The sequence below is a fragment of the Pseudophryne corroboree genome, chromosome 5 (genome assembly GCF_028390025.1).
Source record: "Pseudophryne corroboree isolate aPseCor3 chromosome 5, aPseCor3.hap2, whole genome shotgun sequence".
In the NCBI taxonomy this organism is placed as follows: domain Eukaryota; kingdom Metazoa; phylum Chordata; class Amphibia; order Anura; family Myobatrachidae; genus Pseudophryne; species Pseudophryne corroboree.
This window is the reverse complement of record NC_086448.1, coordinates 590,326,058-590,349,237: the sequence shown is the minus strand read 5'-3', so window position 1 is coordinate 590,349,237 and position 23,180 is coordinate 590,326,058. Positions and strand designations below refer to the sequence as shown.

Sequence of the window (23,180 nt, the reverse complement as noted above, 5' to 3'; positions counted from 1 at the left end):
GAAGCAGTTACTCTGGCTATTAGCTGGCCATATAGCTTATATGCCTATGCTATTGGCATGGTCATGGAGGGAGAGTCTTGTTAGAAATTGTATACTGTAATATATTTATCCATTGGTCACTCCAAGCAAAAATGTAATGTTATAGAACAACACGAATGCTTGAACCCATTTACTGTAGCATACTTGATTAAATATTTATTCACAATAGGAAATGTCCCATCCAAGAGTGGTGTCTGAACTACCGTGTCTCCCCTACATTTTTCTAATATTTAGCGGTGACGTGCGGTGGGGTGAGGCAGGTGAGGCAGAGCCTTTACTGTCATACTTACATTTAAACCAGAGTTTTGACTGAATAAAATATATGAAAAATACTGATAATTTGTTTGAAATATCTTCTTTGCATTATTCTAATAATTGTTATAGCCCAAACTCTGGAGTAAAAAGTCTATGGCAGGTGAGGCAGTGACTCACCTGTGTATCCTTTCCACACATCTCTAATCAAAACTCACCAGATTTCCAGGAGTTTATAATGCTGCTCCTGTGTATAATGCCACTATGTACCATTTGGCTCATATACTGCATGTAAATCTGGCTCTGGGGTTAGCCAGTGCCTCCTGAGCCATTTAGCTCACCGCACGTCCCTGATTTAGTAAGTATAAGTAGAAAAGAAGCACTGACATGACTTAAATGCTGTATATATTTTTAAAAAAATATTCCTGTTGATTATAATTTTCACAGTGTGCAAGATGACAGAACATAGTTAATTAGTCATTCCCTATCAGATTTTAAGTGCAATTTCTCTGATTGTCCCCTGGGTAAGGAGCAGAGATGAACAACATGAATGACTTGAGATAAACTACTGTATACTAAAATCTAGAAAGAAATGCTATTATACAAATCAGAAAATGTACTTATTCATATAGACATTAAAAACTATATGCTATGTTGTGGCACAAATAGTTTACAAGAGAAACTAAATTTAAATACAGTAGCATCTGTACATCATTTATGCATTAGGAATTAGTAAGTACATTTCAACAAATATTCCTTTAATAATAAGGAATTTTCACATTCAAATGTATGAGAATCCAGCTCAACCTATAAATCACCACACTGCTGCTCTACTAAAGCCAAATTATTTCTGACATAACAGATACATTGCAATGAATTGTCTTTGTTATGATTAGTGGCATCATTACGGGAGTGCGGGCCACACCGAGGTATAACCTGCCGAGGGATGACACCAAAATACTGGCTCCTGCCCAGTGACAGAAGCTTGGTGCTGCATGGTAATGTTACATATACCACCCAGCTTCTGCCACAGTGTTGGAGCCAGAACTATAGCCACAGCAGTCTCTGGGGGCCTCTCATGGACCCTTGAAGTGATGGAAACTGGGGTCGGGACGCTAAGCCATGACCTCTCCTGCAAAGCCACGCCTCTTTTTTGCTGGGTGTCACACAGGTAAGGGATGTCACTGGTTATGATTAGAGCAACCTTCAGGCATGAAGTACTTAACCATCATAATGAAAGGGAAACGATTATCCTTTTTTTGCCAACAAAGATGCTTTTTTATGATTTGATTATGGTTTGACAATACTTAAATGAAAACCTCTTGTAAATTAGGAATTTAAATAAATACAGAGGTTGCCAGTTCCACGCTTTCTTTCATATTTGCCTTCTCTCTGTTACTATATTTATATAGAACACATGTATTTTGTGTGCAGTATGTGGACATTCATATCAGTCCCTGCCCCATTGTAGCTTACAATGTATATCCCTACCACATGCCCAAAAACACAAACACACACACCCTAGAGTTACATTTTGTTAGAACCCAATAAAACTACCATTTTACAGATGGAGCCGCACTCATCTGATGCGGCTTCATCGCAAACGTGCACTCATGGAAAGGCTAGGTTTTCTGGTGCCTAGCCGCGCTGTGGGAGTGCACAGAGACGCTCCCATTGCAGTGAATAGGGTGCGTGCGCTTCTCACACGCACACACGTCCAGGACGCTGCGATATGCGCACCTTGGCAGGTACACTGCGGTGCAGACGGAGCAACAATTAGTGTGGCTTCATCTGTATTTTAGGATTGTGGGAGGAAACTGGACTACCCAGAGGAAACCCACACATGGAGCGAATACTGTTGTGAGGTAGTAATGCTAACAATTACACCAATACTTCTGTGTATTAGTGTCCACTATACTGTAGTTCAGTGTTTGTCTGGAGAATGGATTAGGGTGGATATACAGCGCACACTCATCGGAAATGACACTTAGAAATTAGACATTTAAAATTGCCATCCAGCAAATTACTTAATCAGAAGGTATGTGTACCTCATTTCATACAAAAATAGGGACTATTGGGCTATTACTGCATACATGAATCATTCATTAACAGTTAGGGAGAGATTTATTAACGCTTTAAAAAATGAAAAGTGGAGGTGTTGCCAATAACATCCAATCAGATTTTAGACATCCGTTCTCTATTGCATTGCACATGAATAGTGCGATCCGAGATGGGATCCAAATCTGGCTCGGGTTTTCCCGACTGACTCAGATCCCAAAACAAAGCAAAATGTCATCATACCACTGTCTGATTCTCGTGGGTTTTGGATTCTATAAAGGTCCCCAGGTGATAGTTTCACTCTGGCTGTGGAGCTTGTATAGTGCAGACGTATCTGTGCTGTGTCCGTCCAGGGGTGCTGTGCTGTCATTCCATGGGTGCTACAGTGTTGTCCATCAAGGGGAAGGGGTTGTTTTGTCCTCCAGGGGTGCTTTCCATGCTAAGTCCATCCAGGGGTGCTGCAGTGTTGTCCATCCAGGGATGCTCTGTCAAACTAGGGGTGCAACCCCAGTGATTTACAAAACTGAAGCTCAAAAAAGAAAAAATATAATTGAAAAAATAAATAAATAACTATATATATATATATATATATATATATATATATATTGTGCTATAACACAGTGTACTATACTATACATTTTTTTCCTGTTACACTGATGGTCAGACCACAGTGTATTATACATGTATTGTGTGACACTGTAGGTGGTCCATCCTCAGGTGTCCTTTGTTGTACATAAAGGGGTGCTGAATCGAACAAGGGACTGCTGTGTTCATCCATGGGTGCTCTGTTACTAGGGGTGTGACCCCAGTGATTTACAAAATTACCGGTAAATCCTTTTCTCATAGTCCATAGAGGATGCTGGGGTCCAGTTAGTACCATGGGGTATAGACGGGTTCGCAGGAGCCTTCGGCACTTTAAGACTGAACTGGCTCATCCCTCTATGCCCCTCCTCCAGACCTCAGTATAGGAACTGTGCCCAAGGAGATGGATAAACTTCGAGAGAAGGATTTACTCTAAGTAAGTGGCAAGATTCACACCAGCTCACACCGTTCAACCATGCCGCACAACATGGCATACAACTCAAAACATGCCAACGAGCATGAATAACTTTACAGCAACTGCTGAATAATAACATGTGATAACTTGTGTAAGAAGAAAAAAATATAATGCAGTAAAAAGGAGCACCGGGCGGGTGCCCAGCATCCTCTACGGACTACGAGAAAAGGATTTACCAGTAGGTATATTAAAATCCTATTTTCTCTAACGTCTTAGAGGATGCTGGGGTCCATTTAGTACCATGGGGATGTACCAAAGCTCCCAGTACGGGTGGGAGAGAGCGGATGTTCCTGCAGAACTGACTGACCAAATTTAAGGTCGTCAGCAGCCAAGGTGTCAAACTTGTAAAACTTAGCAAACGTGTTTGCCCCTGATCAAGTAGCTGCTCGGCAAAGCTGTAAAGCCGAGACACCCCGGGCAGCCACCCAGGATGAACCCACTTTCCTCGTAGAGTGGGCCTTTACCAAACTTGGTATCGGCAATCCTGCCGTGGAATGAGCATGCTGAATCGTACATCTGATCCAGCGTGCAATTGTCTGCTAAGAAGCAGGACACCCAATCTTGTTGGGATCATACAGGATAAACAATGCTTCTGTTTTCCTTATACGAGCTGTTCTCGTGACATAAGTCTTCAAAGCTTTGACCACATCCAAAGACTTTGAAACAGCTGAGGTGTCAGTAGCCACTGGCACCACAATAGGTTGGTTCATATGGAAAGGAGACACAACCTTTGGAAGAAATTGCTGACACGTTCTTAGTTCAGCCCTATCTTCATGAAAGATTAAATAAGGGCTCTTGTGAGACAAGGCCCCTAACTCAGACACCCGCCTTTGCGGATGCCAAGGCCAACAGCATGACCACTTTCCAAGTGAGAAACTTTAACTCAACCTCTTGCAGAGGTTCGAACCAATCTGATTGAAGGAACTGCAACACCATGTTAAGATCCCATGGTGCCGTAGGAGGCACAAATGGTGTTTGGATGCGCAGAACCCCCTTCACGAACGTTTGAGCCTCAGGAAGGGAAGCCAACTGTTTCTGAAAGAAAATGGACAAGGCCAAAATTTGGACCTTGATAGATCCCAATCTTAAGCCGACATCCACACCAGCCTGTAGAAATAGAAGACATCCTAATTGAAACTAAACCGTTGGAGAATTCTTGGATTCACACCAAGATACATATTTTCTGCAAATACGATGGTAATGTCTAGACGTTACTCTTTTCTGGCCTGAATAAGTGTGGGAATGACTTTGTTGGGAATACCCTTTCGGGCTAAGATCTGGCACTCAAACTCCACCGCAGGAGACTTCTTGGATTCACACCAAGATACGTATTTTTTCCAAATACGATGGTAATGTTTGGACGTTACCCCTTTCCTGGCCAGAATAAGTGTGGGAATGACTTCATTGGGAATACCCTTACGGGCTAGCATCTGGCGCTCAGCAGCCATGCCATCAAATGCAGCCGCGGTAAGTCTTGATAAACAAATGGCCCCTGCTGAAGCAGGTCCTCGCGAAGATGAAGAGGCCGAGGATCTTCTATCAGTAACTCCTGAAGATCTGGATACCAAGCCCTCCTTGGCCAGTCTGGGACAATGAGGATAACCCAAACTTTTTCTCTTCTTATGATCTTGAGAATTTTTGGTATTAGTGGAAGTGGAGGGAACACATACACTGACTGAAACACCCACTGCGTCACCAGTGCATCCACTGCTATTGCTTGTGGGTCTCTCGACCTGGAACAATATTTCTGAAGCTTCTTGTTGAGATGAGATGCCATCATGTCTACTTTAGGAATGCGCCAACGACTTGCTACCTCTGCAAAGACTTCTTGGTGGAGGCCCTATTCTCCTGGATGGAGATCGTGTCTGCTGAGGAAGTCCACTTCCCAGTTGTCCACTCCCGGAATGAAGATTGCTGACAGAGCTCTTGCATGTCTCTCTGCCCAGAGGAGTATTTTTGTCACCTCTGCCATTGCCGCTCTGCTTTTCGTTCCGCACTGACGGTTTATGTAAGCCACTGCTGTTACATTGTCTGACTGGATCTGTATGGGACGATCTTGAAGAAGATGCGCCGCATGTAGAAGGCTGTTGTAAATGGCTCTCAACTCCAGAATGTTTATGTGAAGAAGTGTTTCTTGACTTGATCATCTTCCTTGGAAGCTTTCCCCTTGCATGACTGCTCCCCAACCTCTGAGACTTGCACCCGTGGTCACTAGGATCCAGGCTTGAATCCCAAACCTGCTTCCCTCTAGGAGGTGAGAACTGCGTTGCCACCACAGGAGCGAGATTCTGGCTTTTGTCGACAGGAGTATCTTCTGGTGCATGTGTAGATGCTATCCGTACCACTTGTCCAGTAGATCCCACTGGAACACCCTGGCATGGAATCAGCCATACTGTTAAGCCTTGTAGGCTGCTACCATCTTCACCAGCAGGCGGATGCACTGATGAATCGACACACGTGCTGGTTTCAAAATTTGTTTGGCCATCTTCTGGATTTCCAGAGCCTTTTCCACTGGTAGAAATACTTTCTGTACCTCGGTGTCCAGTATCATTCCCATAAATGATAATCTCATTGTTGGTTCCAACTGTGACTTTGGAAAGTTTATGAACCAACCGTGCTGTTGAAGCACCATCAGGGAGGGTGTAGTACGGTATGCCGGTGCTCGGGCTCCCGGCGACCAGCATACCGGCGCCGGGAGCCCGACCGCTGGCATACCGACAGCGGGGCGAGCACAAAGGAGCCCCTTGCGGGCTCGCTGCGGGCACGGTGGCATGCTACCCGCGCGACACTATTTTATTCTCCTCCAGGGGGGTCGTGGACCCCCACGAGGGAGAAGAGCTGTCGGTATGCCGGGTGTCGGGATTCTGAAGACCACCCGTCAGGGATAGTGCAATGTTCTGCACTAACTTCTCCCTGGATCTTGCTTTTATAAGGAGATTGTCCAGGTAAGGAATTATGTTGACTCCTTTCTTGTGAAGGAGAACCATCACCTCTGCCATCACCTTGGTGATTACTCTCGGTGCTGTGGAGAGCCCGAATGGCAATGTCTGGAACTGGTAATGGCAGTCCAGAAATGCAAACCTCAGGTATGCTTGATGTGGAGGGTAAATGGGAACATGCAAGTAAGCATCCTTGATGTCCACCGACACCGTAAATTCCTTCTCCTCCAAGCTGGAGATTACTGCTCTCAGGGAGTCCATCTTGAATTTGAATCTTTTTAGGTAAAGATTCAACGATTTTAGATTTAAAATCGGTCTGACCGAGCTGTCCGGCTTCGGTACCACAAACAGGCTTGAATAAAATCCTTTTTCCTGTTGTAGCCAAGGGACTAAGGTAATTAACTCGCCCTGACATAATTTCTGTATTGCTTCCGTTATATTTCTTCTGTCTTGAACAGAAACTGGTAAGGCTGATTTGAAAAATCGGCATGGGGAGATCTTGAAACTCTAACTTGTAACCTTGGGATACTATTTGTAGTATCCAAGGATCCAGATCTGATTGTACCCAGATCTGACTGAAGAGTTTTAGACGTGTCCTCACCTGAATGGAGTCCCGCAGGGGAGCCCCAGCGTCATGCTGTGGCTTTAGCAGAAGCAGCGGCTGACTTCTGCTCCTGCGATCCTGATGCTGTTGTAGGTTTCCTACCTCTTCCCCTCCCTCTTCCTGAGAAGAAGGGGGTACCTTTGGCTTTTTTGTGTTTGTTGGGCTGAAAGGTCTGCATTAGATGCGAATTATATGCTTTCTTTGCAGGTGCCGCTGCATAAGGAAGAAATGCTTATTTACCTGAGGTAGTCGTTGAAATCATGGCATCCAGCTTGTCCCCAAATAGTTCCTCCCCCTTGTAGGGGAGCGCTTCAATATTCCTTTTTGATTCTGGATCTGCATTCCATTGGCGTATCCACAGTGCTCTGCAAACTGAAATCGTCATAGCTGAGGATTTTGATCCTAATAGCCCAATATCCTTCACAGCTTCCACCAAGTATCCTGCAGAATCCTTTATGTGACCGAGAGTTAAGACCATATCATCCTTATCAACTGTGTCTCTATTTTCTAGCAAGTTGTCGGACCATTTTCCAATAGCATTACCTACCCATGCACAAGCAATGGTGGGCCTGAGTAATGTTCCGGTAGCCATATAAAGGGATTTTAAGGTCGTCTCTAACTTACGGTCAGCAGGCTCCTTTAATGAAGCCGACCCTGGGGCAGGTAAAATGATTGTCTTAAGGGGGGTACTCACGGAGCGATCGCTGCTTAAAATCTAAGCAATCTGACTAGATTGCTTAGATTTTAAGCAGCGATCACTCCGTGTGTACCCCTCATAGTGATAGCTATCGCTGGTGCTAGATTGGCCTGCATGCAGGCCGATCTAGCAGGTCGCTCACTTCACTCGCTGGGTGAAATGAGCGCCCCCCCCCCCCCCCGTCTTCCGCCGCACGCTCAGCACACATTGCGCTGTGCTGAGCGGGGGGAGAGATGTGGGCTGAGCAGTTTGCTCAGCACACATCTCTCCCCACATCTGCCGGTGAGTACTGGCCTTTAGACAACCTAGAAACTGAGGTGTCTACCATGGGGGGTGACTCCCATCTTTTCCTGTCATCTTCAGGAAAGGAATATGCTAAATGTATTCTTCTAGGAATATGAAATTTCTTTTCTGGGTTAAACCAGGATTTTTCAAAGAATGTATTCAATTCCTGTGAAGGAGGAAAAGTTATCACCGGTTTCTTATTTAAATTAAATTAAGCCTTTTCCTCAGGTTCAGGTGTTGTTTCTGTAATCTCTAACACCTACCTAATAGCAATTATCATACATTGAATGCTTTTTGCTAACTTGGGGTCCACCCCTCTCAAATCACCTGTGTCGGAATCTGTCTGTGTCACCTTGCATAATCTGCGCAAGTGACCTCTTTTGGGAATTTGAGAGGTCCCGTGTGGATGACGTGGAGGGATCAGCAAATAGTACATCCTCCACTGACTTTCTCCAGTATTTTGTCTGTTGTTCAGACTCAGAGAATTTTCTAGAAAGCTTTAACATATTACTTTGTAATTTTCTCACCCACTGTGGCTCCTTCTGTGAGGGAAGGGCCACCACATTACACTCCTGCATATCTAAAATGGCTTCCTCAGGGAAAGAGCTCTCTCCATTGTCTGACATGTCACGAACGTGCACTTTCACACCACAATTACACAGGGGAGCTATCAGTGACAGACCCACACTAAAATCTGTCAGAGAAACGCAGAGAGATTTGCCAGCTCACACGATGCACCCTATATGAAGAGAATTGTATATGTATATTTATTATACAAAACCTTCAGCGCTTTATTTCAATATTAGGCATGCTCACCCAATGTAATAAACACTCCCCCCCTCTCTATAACACCCTGGCACTTGTTTCAGCATTGTTATGAGGAGGAAACAGCGTCTGTCAGCTTCTCTCTATGTGCAGGAGAAAATGGTACTGAGTGAGTGTCTGGCAAGTCTGAGGAGAAGCCCCGCCCTTCTGCCTCAGCAACAATGATTTTTATACTGGCTGGGGTTTGTAAATCAAAGGCTATACATGTATTTACCTTTTTGCCAGTGAGAGTAAGGATTTTTCATGCAGCTCAGGGCACCCCCCCCCCACACGCCCTGCACCCTGTGTTGTGAAGGGCTGTGTTTTTTTAGATGCATGCTCGCACAGCGTCTCGCTGCTGCGCTGTACTTTTTTGCCACCGACGATGAACGGAGGACCCCTCTCTTGTAGATCTCCGGTGATATACTCACCACTCTTCTGACTTCTGGCTGTGTTAGGGGGTGGTGGCAGTGCTGTGGGAGTGAGCGCTTGCCAGGCTTGGGCTATGTTCAGTACCCCTCAGGAGCTAATGGTGTCCTGTCAGCGGAAGCAGAGCCATGAAACTTAATGAGAAGTTGGTTCCTACTTACTCCCCTAAGTCCCACTAAGCAGGGAAGCTGTTGCCAGCAGCTTCCCTGTAATATAAAAAACCTAATAAAGTATTTTCCAGTAGAGCTCTGTAGAGCTCCACTAGCGTGCCTCCAGTCTCACCGGGCACATTTTCTAAACTGAGGTCTGGAGGAGGGTCATAGAGGGAAGAGACAGTTCACACTGTAAAAAAGTCTTAACGTGCTGAAGGCTCCTGCAGACCCATCTATACCCCATGGTACTAAATGGACCCCAGTATCCTCTAGGACAGATGTTCTCAATGTCGGTCCTCGGGGGCACACACAGTGCATGTTTTGCAGGTAACCCAGCAGGTGCACAGGTGTATTAATTACTCACTGACACATTTTAAAAGGTCCACAGGTGGAGCTAATTATTTCACTTGCGATTCTGTGAGGAGACCTGCAAAACATGCACTGTGTGTGCCCCCGAGGACCGAGTTTGAGAACCTCTGCTCTAGGATGTTAGAGAAATAATATATATGTATTTCTTTTTGTTCTATACCCCAGTGTACTATACTATTATTTTTCTGCTGCACTGCCAGTCAGACCGCAGTGTGTCATACACGTATTGTGTGACACTGTAGGTGGTCCGTCCCCAGGTGTGCTTTGTTGTACATAAAGGGGAGCTGTGTAGAACAAGGGACTACTATGTTAATCCCGGAGTGCTCTGTAATACTAGGGGTGCGAGCCCAGTGATTTACAAAATAAAATCTAAAAAAATGAAAAAACATAATTGGAAAATGATATACAGATGGAGCCACGCTATTCGTGGGTCCATCTGTGCCTGCGTGTTTACTGCCGCATTCGTGACACGCACGCTCCCCATTCACTTGAATGGGAGCGTCTCTGTGCGCTCCCAGCGTGACTAGGTGTACGGATCACTGAGCCATGCCGGGAATGCTGGTATGCAGTGGAGCCGCCTCATATGAGTGCGGCTCCATCTGTATATATATATATATATATATATATATATATATATATATATATTTAGTATGCTACAGTATACCCCAGTGTACTATACTATTATTTTTCTGTGACATTGCCGATCAGACTGCAGTGTATCATACACGTATCACGTGATACTGTAGATTAAAGTAAATTGCAGCTGTATATTATTTATGAATCATACATGTATTGTGCGACACTGTTGGTGAAAATAAATTGCAGTATTAGATCATTGTTTGTGACTCATACATATATTGTTTGACACAGTTGGTGAAAGTAAAATGCAGCATTATATTTTTCTGACTCATACATGTATTGTGTGACACTGTTACATGTATTGTGTGACACTGTAGGTGAAAGTAAACTGCAGCAATATATTATATATTATTATTGACTCATACAAGTATTATGTGACACTGTTGGTGAAAGTAAACTGTAGCATTAGCTAATTATTTCTGACTCATACATGTATTGTGTGACACTGTTGTTGAAAGTAAACTGCAGCAATATATTGTTTCTGACTCATACATATATTGTGTGACACTGTTACATGTATTGTGTGACCTTGTAGATGAAAGTAAACTGCAGCGATGTATTATATATTATTATTGACTCATACACATATTATGTGACACTGTTAATGAAAATAATCTGTAGCATTAGCTTACTATATCTGACTCATGCATGTATTGTGTGACACTGTTGGTGAAAGCACATCGCAGCGATATATTTTTTCTTACTCATACATGTATTGTGTGATACTGCTAGTGAAAGTAAACCACAGCATTAGATTGCTATTTCTGAATCACACAGGTACATTTATTGTGTGACACTTTTGGTGAAAGTAAACCACAGCATTAGATTATTATTTCTGACACATACACATATGTGACACCATTGGTGAAAGTAAACCACTGCATTAGATTGTTATTTCTGACTCGCACACATATTGTGTGACACTGTAGGTTGTACACTTTCTGTACAAATTATGGTGTGTACTATACCCCACTTGGGTCATGTTTCTTGATAGATACGGAGGACGAACAATTGAGAGGAGAGAAAGCACATACTAGTTCTGCAGGTGATGCCACCAGTCATAATGATACAAATCTGTCAACGTCATCTACTAAGGCAGATGCCCAAGGGCATAGACAGCTTAAGTCAGGGCATGTGAAATCAAAGAAGCAATTTAATTTTACAGTGCTAAAAAAAAACCTCTAAAGAAAGTTAGCTGCAGAGAAACATGAAAGTGGCAAGGAAAGACTCAGGTCTTGGCTTTTAAGTGGTGGTTCTGCAACTGTCAATGAGGCATCTTCTGCATCTAATAACAATGGAAGAACTTTTCACAGAGAGTCTAGATGAGGTGTCAAAAAAATAAAAACCAGTAAGGAAGTAAAACAAACGGTGCATTCAGAACCGTCACACATTCCTGAGGAAAGTTTAGTCCACGTTGGCTAAGTGTGAGTCTGACATTTCTCACACTGTCCTCATAGAGAAGTCTCTTTCACCTCCTTCCACCAGTTCTGCACGATCTGCACATGTGACGAGCAGTACAAGTAAAGATGGCGTTGAAGAGGGCATAACAGAAATTGAGGATTTGTGTGTGGAAGGGAAACAGGTTGAGGGTGATATGTGTGTACTACTATCTGACACTGAGGATATTGATAATGTTGTTTGTGCAAGTGAGCCACCTGTAGCTGCAGTTCTTCCCAATGATAAAAAAGCCATTGTGATGCGAGTACATACTGTAATACCAAAAAGCCACCTCTTGGGTGTTGGATTATTTTTACCATGGTAATGTTTGTGATGGCATATGCTCTCTTTGTGTAGCCAAAGTTAGTAGAGGTAGGGACATTAGCCATCTAGGCAACTCCTACCTGTTGCGTAATTTGTGGGAAGTTCATGACATTTATTGTACAAGATTATAATGTAATTAACACCCTCATTGTCAATCTCCTCATTAATGATTGGAGGTGCTCCTCCAAAAACATTGCCAGTTACTGTGCATATTATCATAGGTTGGTTCCATAACTAATCTGGTGAGAGCTGTTGTTGGTAAATGTGGAACCCTATCTTAGAAGGAGACCACTCCATTTATTTAGCAGAACTGTGTTGTATGTAAAAAGAACCTCCTACAGTGCCGTAGGGGCCATACATACTTTAAAACATTGAGCCCTTACATATACTTTACGGATTGACATATTGTTCTATTTTTCCACATAAAAATGTTTGCATGATGGTATTATTATTGATTTAGGTGCTTCAGTATGTTTCAAAACAGAAACTTGTTGAATGTTTAATGTGACAATGTTTGTAGTTTGTTCTGCAGTTGGAACAGTCCTGTCAGCTGAATGAATAATATAACCGATGACAAGCCTGAAGCAATTTAACAATCACATTTTTCAAGCTCTTCTATTGATTACTTTAATAATTCTCACAAGCCGCTTCCTTCAGTGTCTGTTTTATTATCATTATATAACAGGTTTAGGAACACAATTAAGTATTAGACTAAAGAAATATTGCTCATATCCTTGTTCAATACTGCCAAAATTCAACCTAAAATATCAATTAAAAAATAATTTCTCAATAAGAAAAAGATTAAATTTACAATATCTTTCTCACATTCCCTACTCAGGTGTTTTCCACCATATTGAAACCAGGTCCAAGAAATGTCAGTATGTGTTAGATGGTAAATGAATATAGGCCCTCATTCCGAGTCGTTCGCTCGGTATTTTTCATCGCATCGCAGTGAAATTCCGCTTAGTGCGCATGCGCAATATTCGCACTGCGACTGCGCCAAGTATCTTTGCTATGAAGAAAGTATTTTTACTCACGGCTTTTTCATCGCTCCGGCGAACGTAATGTGATTGACAGGAAATGGGTGTTACTGGGCGGAAACACGGCGTTTTATGGGCGTGTGGCTGAAAACGCTACCGTTTCCGGAAAAAACGCAGGAGTGGCCGGAGAAACGGGGGAGTGGTTGGGCGAACGCTGGGTGTGTTTGTGACGTCAAACCAGGAACGACAAGCACTGAACTGATCGCACAGGCAGAGTAAGTCTGGAGCTACTCTAAAACTGCTAAGTAGTTTGTGATCGCAATATTGCGAATACATCGGTCGCAATTTTAAGATGCTAAGATACACTCCCAGTAGGCGTAGGCTTAGCGTGTGTAACTCTGCTAAATTCGCCTTGCGACCGATCAACTCGGAATGAGGGCCATAGTATTTATCAGCTGTAAATAAACAGTAATATTCTTTCTTTAGAATTGTACATACTGTATATACAACTACATGATATGTATCTACAGTTTCTATGTGAAAATAATATTCACAGTAAATAATTACTGGTGCTCTAGGTCAGTGGCGTGCGGTGAGGTCAGTGGCTGGTGAGGCACTGCACACATAATGTATGCTGAGGCCCACCGTTGACCCCTACCACCGAGCTGATGTCCTCTACTGCACCACAAACTGATGCCCACTAACGCCACAGGTGCCAATGTACTACAAAATCACCACCATCAACCACCCCAGCCCCCATGCCACTAATTTGCATCTACGGTCCGATGCAGCTACCGCTAATGCCTGATTAAACTTGCGAAGAGAAGGCAGCTAATATATTGTCAATTTTATTAATTAAAAAATAAATATTATGGAGATGGTGATGCCAGGGAAAGGAGGACATCGGCGGGTGAAAGACAGAGGGTGACACTGACAGCATTGGGTGATGAAGATGGTGACACTGACATCATTGGGTGACAGGGATATGTTGACACTGGGGAGAGGGTACAACAGTAGGTGACAGAGAGAGGGTGACACTGACAGCATTGGATGACAGGAAGAGGGTGACAGTGAGAGGTTGATGCTGGGAAGCGGGTGACAGCAGTGGGTGACAGGGATAGGGTGACACTGACAGCATTGGGTGACAGGGAGAGGGTGACAGAGAGAGGGTGACACTGACAGCATTGGATGACAGGAAGAGGGTGATAGCAGTGGGTGACAGACAAAGGGTGACACTGACAGCATTGAGTGACAGGGAGAGGGTGACGCCAGGGAGAGGGTGACACTGACAGCATTTGGTGACAGGGCGAGGGTGACAGCAGTGGGTGACAGAGAGAGGGTGACACTAACAGCAGGAGGTGACAGGGAGCTGGTGACACCGGGGAGATGGTGACAGCATTGGGTGACAGCATTGGGTGAGATGGATAGGTAAATGCTAGGGAGAGGGGTGACAGCATTCAGTGACAGGGAGATGGTGATACTGGGGAGAGGGTGACAGAGAGAGGGTGATGCTGGGGAGAGGGTGACAGCAGTGTGTGACAGAGAGAGGGTGACAGCAGTGGGTGACACTGACAGGATAACAGGGAGAGGGTCATGCCAGGAAGGGGGTTACATGGCGAGGGTACTAGGGAGAGCACATTAAAATACAACATAAACATTACAGCCTGGGCCCGCAGAACAGCATCACCATGTCACACTGAAGTCACTCTCCCCTGCCAACCCGCGTCCACCGCTGCAGCCAGTAAGAGAATCGTAAATTACAAACCTGCTACGTGCAGTGCGTCCTCATCCTCCAGAGCTTCATCGCAGAGCCGCTCCGCCTGTACCGCGCTGGCCAGTGAGTGTACTGTAAGCTGCTGGGATGAAGGCTGCAACAGGGCTCCCGGAAGTGGAGCTTGAGCAATTGAGAGAGGAGAGGGGATCGCGGCCCCTCCTACCCCTCGGGTCGGACTGCAGCCAGTTACTCAATTTGGCAGCAGCTAATAGGCTGAGCCAGGGCCGGACTAGGACTAATAATAGGCCCTGGCATTTAAAGCACGCAGGCCCACCTCGGCATCAGCATCTGGCTCCTGGCATAGACTCCTGCCCCTTACTATTCCTGACTCCTCCTACTTTTTAGTCTATGCTCTTACAAATATGAATAATATTAGAAGAACATACAAGTGTACATCATTCTCTGTATTCTAATTCACACAACAGAGCTAATCCTGCAGGGGATTCACACATGTGCCACAATCCGATATTTGGTTGGTTCTGTTAGGTAAAGCTGGCACTTCACTGGTGCAGGTCACAGACAAAAAAAATGGAAGGCATTTTCCCATTGACCAAGCCCTAGCTTAGCAGTTGTAGAAGATTAGGTAGTGTTCATTGTATAGCCTTTTTAGGGCAGGGGTGCTGAAAACAGAGGAGAACACATCTGTGCACACCAAAGCAGAGCCTTAACTACACATTTGGTTCCCTGTGTACATAAAGAGTATTAATGCCACCCCCCCCCTACAAACTTAAGTAGGGAGAGCGTGCACCGGGAAAAAACAAGTGTGGTCTCTCTAAGAAGGGGCATGACCACACAATAGTATCCCTAATTCAAATGATGACACTGTAGAGCCCCTTAGTACCTTACACCGCACAGTGGTGTCCATTATTCATGTTACATCAAACAGTAGGGTCCCTTATTCACAATATGCCACAGAGTAGTGTCCCTTAATCACGTTACGCCACACAGCAGTATTGCACAGCGTTCCAAGTTTAATCACTGCAGACTGATAATACACAAAGTGAAAGTCCCAGTAACTCACACTATACTCTCCCCAGCTTACCTCCAGCATCCTGGAATGGCAAAGTTCCCGTTAGCTATATCCTGATGCAAGGTTCTGTATCGAGAGCTGGGAATTGAGTGCCAGTGGTGTCTGTGTGTTGCGTCCCCCGGTCAGGCTCCAATGATGTGGAGGTGCAGAAGACAGTGCTAGCTCCGACCGCTTTAAAGTCCATGTAGTATATTAACTTTCGGTTTGTGTCCTGCCGCAAAACCAGAAGTGTGGCAAACATCTGGTTTGCGTTACTAGTACTCTACATTCCACAGTTCTTTACTCCTCTGCTGCTGTTTTTTGCGCTTTTTAATAAACTGGTGAGCCACATTACTTTTACTTTTATAACAGATCCCCTTTTTCTAAATCAAAGAACAGGTACAACTACCCCAACTGTCCACCCCCTTTTTTTAGGTAAAATTATAGCAGCCACCTCGTCAAAAGTTGTGTCTATAAAGGTCATATGACCATTTAGCACCCTTTTTGCAATACACATTGTATAATTGTTATGCAGAATGAATATATATATATATATATATATATATATATATAGAGGGGAGTTGCGGCACTCAAAATTACTGCCTCAACGTAGTGTAGGAATGGTGACATGCACCTAGTGTATTCAAGCATCGTCTATATTTCAGTTAATACAACCTAACAAAAGTTTGTATTAACTGAAATGTAGACGACCCTTTCATAAACTAGGTGCATGTCACCATTTCTACACTATGGGGTAAATTTACTAACATTCGTAAGTTTCCGTTTGAGGTCAAAGTTCAATCACGAATGACATCGAAAGTGTAAATATGCGACTTTTTGAATTTATTACGACTAATTTACTAAGCTGCCGTATTCTGCATTTTCGGTTTTTCCGATGTCGATGTCATTCGTTTTTTTAGGCAGTGTTTTACGTGAGTGACTTGTAAAACACTGCCGACTTTAATACAATGAATCTTGGCCGGATCTGAATGATCCGTGCTGGGCTTCATTGTGCACCTTGTAAAAAAAAAAAATGTTTAAACTTTAAAAAAAAATTGTGTGGGGTCCCCCCTCCTAAGCCAAACCAGCCTCGGGCTCTTTGAGCCGGACCTGGTTGCAAAAATATGGGGAAAAAATTGACAGGGGTTCCCCCATATTTAAACAACCAGCACCGGGCTCTGCGCCTGGTCCTGGTTCCAAAAATACGGGGGACAAAAAGCGTAGGGGTCCCCCGTATTTTTTAAACCAGCACCGGGCTCCACTAGCTGGACAGATAATGCCACAGCCGGGGGTCACTTTTATACAGCGCCCTGCGGCCGTGGCAATAAATACCCAACTAGTCACCCCTGGCCGGGGTACCCTGGAGGAGTGGGAACCCCATAAATCAAGGGGTCCCCCCCTCCAGCCACCCAAGGGCCATGGGTGAAGCCCGAGGCTGTCCCCCCCATCCAAGGGCTGCGGATGGGGGGCTGATAGCCTTTGTTGAAAGTGTTGAATATTGTTTTTAGTAGCAGTACTACAAGTCCCAGCAAGCCTCCCCCGCAAGCTGGTACTTGGAGAACCACAAGTACCAGCATGCGGCGGAAAACCGGGCCTGCTGATACCTGTAGTACTACTACTAAAAAAATACCCCAATAAAGACATAAGACACACACCTTGAAAGTATAACTTTAATACATACATCCACACCATCATATACACATACTTACCTTATGTTCACACGAGGGTCGGTCCTCTTCTCCATGTAGAATCCATGGTGTACCTGTTGAAAAAATCATACTCACAAAATCCAGGGTAGAAGGCTCTTCTGCTTGTAATTCATTTGTAATCCACGTACTTGTCAAAATAAAAAAAACGGACACCCGACCTCGAACTGAAAGGGGCCCCATGTTTTCGCATGGGACCCCTTTCCCCGAATGCCAGAAACCCCCTCTGACTTATGTCTAAGAGGGTTTCTTCAGCCAATCAGGGAACGCCACGTTGTGGCATCCTCCTGATCGGCTGTGTGCTCCTGTACTGTCTGACAGGCGGCACACGGCAGTGTTACAATGTAGCGCCTATGCGCTCCATTGTAACCAATGGTGGGAACTTTGTGGTCAGCGGTGAGGTTACTTTCGGTCAACCGCTGACCACAAAGTTCCCACCATTGGTTACAATGGAGCGCATAGGTGCTACATTGTAACACTGCCGTGTGCCGCCTGTCATACAGTACAGGAGCACACAGCCAATCAGGAGGGTGCCACAATGTGGCGCTCCCTGATTGGCTGATGGAACCCTTTTAGACATAAGTCAGAGGGGGTTTCTGGCATTCGGGGAAAGGGGTCCCATGTGAAAACATGGGGCCCCTTTCAGTTCGAGGTCGGGTGTCCGTTTTTTTATTTTGACAAGTACGTGGATTACAAATGGATTACAAGCAGAAGAGCCTTCTACCCTGGATTTTGCGAGTACAATTTTTTCAACAGGTACACCATGGATTCTACATGGAGAAGAGGACCGACCCTCGTGTGAACATAAGGTAAGTATGTGTATATGGTGGTGTGGATGTATGTATTAAAGTTATACTTTCAAGGTGTGTGTCTTATGTCTTTATTGGGGTATTTTTTTAGTAGTAGTACTACAGGTACCAGCGGGCCCGGTTTTCCACTGCATGCTGGTACTTGTGGTTCTCCAAGTACCAGCTTGCGGGGGAGGCTTGCTGGGACTTGTAGTACTGCTACTAAAAACAATATTCAACACTTTCAACAAAGGCTATCAGCCCCCCATCTGCAGCCCTTGGATGGGGCGGACAGCCTCGGGCTTCACCCATGGCCCTTGGGTGGCTGGAGGGGGGGACCCCTTGATTTAAGGGGTTCCCACTCCTCCAGGGTACCCCGGCCAGGGGTGACTAGTTGGGTATTTAATGCCACGGCCGCAGGGCGCTGTATAAAAGTGACCCCCGGCTGTGGCATTATCTGTCCAGCTAGTGGAGCCCGGTGCTGGTTTAAAAAATACGGGGGACCCCTATGCTTTTTGTCCCCCATATTTTTGGAACCAGGACCAGGCGCAGAGCCCGGTGCTGGTTGCTTAAATATGGGGGAACCCTGTCAATTTTTTTCCCATATTTTTGCAACCAGGACCGGCTCAAAGAGCCCGAGGCTGGTTTGGCTTAGGAGGGGGGACCCCACGCATTTTTTTTTAACAAATTCAAACATTTCCCACCCCTTCCCACTGAAAAACATGCACGGATCTCATGGATCCGTGCATGCCTATCCAATCACGGTAAAAAAAAGCAGGTCTGTTTTTTTTAGCACTTTTTCACGAATTGTATTTCAGCACGGCAGTGTTTGGCTATTGTCGACAGTGTTTGTGATTTGCACTTTTTAGTAAATGACCGATTTCTACCAAATTGCTGGCATATTTGACCGATGGTGTATTGATTCGTGATTTTTTCCTAGGACTTCCAAAATATTACGAATGCCCTCATCACTGCCGTGATTTTTGTTTAGTAAATTACCGAGATGACACTTTGAAGAAAAAACGGCATCTCGGTCAAAATCGGGAGCTTAGTAAATATACCCCTATGTTGAGGAAGTAATTTTCAGTGTTGCAACTCCATTCTTTCATGTGTGGTTTTATCTGATGGAACCGGGTCACGTTTGGGTATACAGGATTGGAGTGGCGGCTCATTGCAAATATATATATATATATTTTTTTATATATATATATATATATATAAATTCGTTTTTAAGCTTTACATGAGGATTAGCCATGTACAGTATGTAAGTCCTGCCAAATATCTAAGCACCTCGCTCACCAAGCAAGAAACCCCACGCACGATAATGTGCATGTGGAGCTAGTACTTTAGCTTGTATCAAGCTATAGCAGCCAGGGGATGTTCTGCACATACCTGTATGGCGTGGGACACCTCATGAGAGTGTGCGCCTCACGTTTTCATTTCAAGAGGTTTAGGGTATAGAAAGTAGCTGTGTAGCAAGGTTCCGTATCGGGAGCTGGGTGTTGAGTACTGGTCATGGTGGTCTCTGTGTTGCATCCCCCCACCAAGCGCCGGGCGGGAACCGATGATGCAGATGCTGTAGATATGTTCCTGGCTACAGCTCACACTGCTCAGAGGTTCCACCACGAAACCGGAAGTGCGGGAAATACTGCGATTCAGTTACGATACCCATTAGCCAGACCCTCCAGCCAGCCACCTGACCAGCCCATCTAGCCATCGGCCCATCTGGCATTTGCCAGGTGGCCAGTCCGGCCCTGGCTGAGCTGTCAGCTGCTGTGTGTTGCTGCTGGAAGGGCTGGGGGCTGGGGGACGGGCGGGCGCATACAACATAAATAATAAATACAAATACTCTATAGTTCTAGATGACACGGTGGGCATTACCTTGGTGTCCACCCCCGCCCCTGGAATCCAACACTGACCAATCACATTAGTCTCAGTGACAGGGGCGTGCTTTCATATGCGTTGACAGCACGCCCCTGTCATAGAGGCACTTCTTTAAGTGCCGCTTATAGGGATTTTTTCAATGGGACTCTGCTGCCTGATGCTGGGCCCCGCCCCCCGTTTCCGGCCATTTTACATTGACAGCGGGAGGCACTAAAAGCTGTGCCTCCAAACACATCTAACATAGAGATATAAATGATTAAAATAATACAAAGGCTAAAGTATATTGTATTATTTAAATCATTAATGACAGGGGAGGCACTGCCTCCCCTGACTGCACGTCCCTGCTCTAGGTATCAAACAAACCAAACACAATCTCATGTGTGCATGCCTCCCAACATTTTCTAAACTGGGACTTCTCCTGGCAACAAAGAAGTGCCTATTGGAAAAGGGGATGTGACCTTGACAAAAGGTGCTGTGGCTTCATGGGAATGCCGTGATTATGAGCCACTCCTCCCATTTTCTGGCACTATCGGGCAAGCCCAATGCTCTGGAAGCTGCTGGCCATGCCCCCAGACCCTCTTTCCCATTAATAGATGATATGCACATATGCCCAGCATCTATTCACCACTGCTCTGCTAACAGCAAGTGAATGACACTGTGGCACGTGGGTTGGTGGACTTTGCCATGAAAATCGGGAGAGTTGGAAGGTATGTGTGTGCGGAACACCCGAATTGGACTGTATTTTACAGTATACTATAGGCCAGAAAGTCTAGAAATTAGTTATATTTTTTTAACTACTTGATCTTTATCATGAATCTGTTTTATCTTCAACAAAACATAGTTTTGGAAAGAAGGACAAATATCATGTGGGATGAACAATAAATAATTTAGAATGTATTTACTCAATGGATATCCAAGTATCTACATATCCAAGTATCTACTGGATGCCAGTAACATGGATAATGTTAAGCAGTAAACATAGTTGTCTGTCTAAGACCCTTTGTAATTTTATACAACTAACTAATACAGTATATTTTATTTGCAGCAATAAGAAGTATGTTGTACTAAGTTAACTTAACATTTTTCTCATGCTTAATAGCTTTTCTTAAAAGTAGCTATCCTGGCAAATGACTGTTCACAATGTAGTGAGAAATACAAAGATACAACGCAAAAATGTAAGCTACAATGGCTTTAGCTATCAGGGCCAAGATCATGAAATATAAGCTTTTTGGAATTTGGTAAATTGGATTGCATTGCTATTTACATAGAGGGTAATGGGAATCATGGTATTATGTGAGGACTTAATTAAGGCAGGTAATATCTGTGATGCTAGGATAAATGCTGTCCATACCACAAGTTGTACAGTTAGGGCTCATATATCATGTTCTGCTGACATATGATGCCAGTTATTTGCTTTTTTATTAATAACTTGGATGGAAAGGAAGAAATAATTTTATTAAAAGCATGATGGGACAGGCACAATGGGGTAAAGTGGAAGTGAGACAGAAGTGCGTTTCATCTGGGATTAATTCCTGGTCAGATCCTTTTAATGTAATGTAAGTTTATAAAATTCAGGTATATATAAATCTTTGATCAAGAGCATAGGCATTTTACTCATGCAAGATTTATAGTGGGTTTATATTTGTAAATGTAATCCACTGCTCATGCAGTGTTTAACGGATTTTGCATTGACAAAGTTTAGGGACTATTTTGCCATTTTGATTTTTTTTTTTTCATTCAAAGGCAGCAGTGTAATTTTTTGTGATGTTCTTATACAAAAAGTCAAGAATACAAACCATTCCTGTGCTTTTTTATTTTTAGTTAGATATTGTTTTCATTTATTGTAACATGATTCATTATCGTATATTCAATAAAACAATAAACTGTAAAACATAATTTTACTTTTTTTGTAACTTTATCTAGAGCGATTCAATGTGTATCTTATGCCAACGCCAAACTTAGATATCTATGGGGAATGCACAATGCAGATAACACATGAAAACATCTATCTATGGGATATTCTTAACGCAAAAGTGAAGTTGGTCATGTGGCCCCTAAGCTCTTTAAGAAGATACGGCAGGGATTCAACGTGGTTTACTTTTGAATCTGGAAGGTAAGAACATATTTCGCTAATTTTAAGTGAACCTATAAATACTGTATACTGTATGTCTTTTTTACATATTCCCTTTGTCTCTGCTTGTTTGCTATTAGCATTTCCTAAAGCCAATGACAAAGTATAGCAGTAAAACTTAGCATTGTCTCAGAGTTGATGAAAATCCACCTGCTATTTTGCATCTACAAATGACAGGGATGTACTGTAAATGAAAAAACATTGTTAAACAAATCTATTTTCCATACAGGTGTATACCATTACTATGCAAGATATTGAATTACAGCTTTTTTTCTTTACTGTAAAACAACAATTATATTTCTTTAACAGACTTCCATTTATTTATGTACATTTCTTCATTTTTTACATACAATATTTAAGTGACCTGCACCCTCCTTTCTTTGGGATATTTTAGAATTGTATATATATATAGATATGCGGGTCCGGTTTCCTTGAAACCGAAAACACACAAACTTAGGGGTTCTGACTGAGTCGATCTTATTGCTGACTTGGGTCCTCCCACCAAACTCAGTTCCTGGAACAAGCCAAAACATCATCTCCCCATTGATGGGTGCATTTTGGATTGCAGATAAAGAGCTTCTCTCATGATCGGCACCTGGTTGGTTGGTACTTTATCTTTCTCCACTTAAATTCTCCAAGGCTTAGTACATAGATACCTTAATCCTCCTGGGGCATTTTTTTAATAAAAAAAATTAACATCATTAGGGCATAGTTGCCTACCCTCCCTCATTCTGCAGGAGAGTCCCTGAATTAGTAGCAATCTCCCTGACGCCCTGATTAGTCCAGCAATCTCCCGGATTTTACCTTATCCTAATTATGCAGC

General features: G+C 43.8%; 1 protein-coding gene across 3 annotated transcripts in view; it reads left to right on the top strand.

Moving 5' to 3' along the window:
* DOK6 (docking protein 6) overlaps window positions 1-23,180 on the top strand; it is a 799,313-nt gene that overhangs the window by 436,581 nt on the left and 339,552 nt on the right. For all 3 annotated transcript variants that reach the window (XM_063923391.1, XM_063923390.1, XM_063923392.1), the window contains exon 5: window positions 22,150-22,339. In XM_063923391.1, the coding sequence (XP_063779461.1) occupies window positions 22,150-22,339 (190 nt within the window). The remainder of the gene's footprint in view (window positions 1-22,149; window positions 22,340-23,180) is intronic.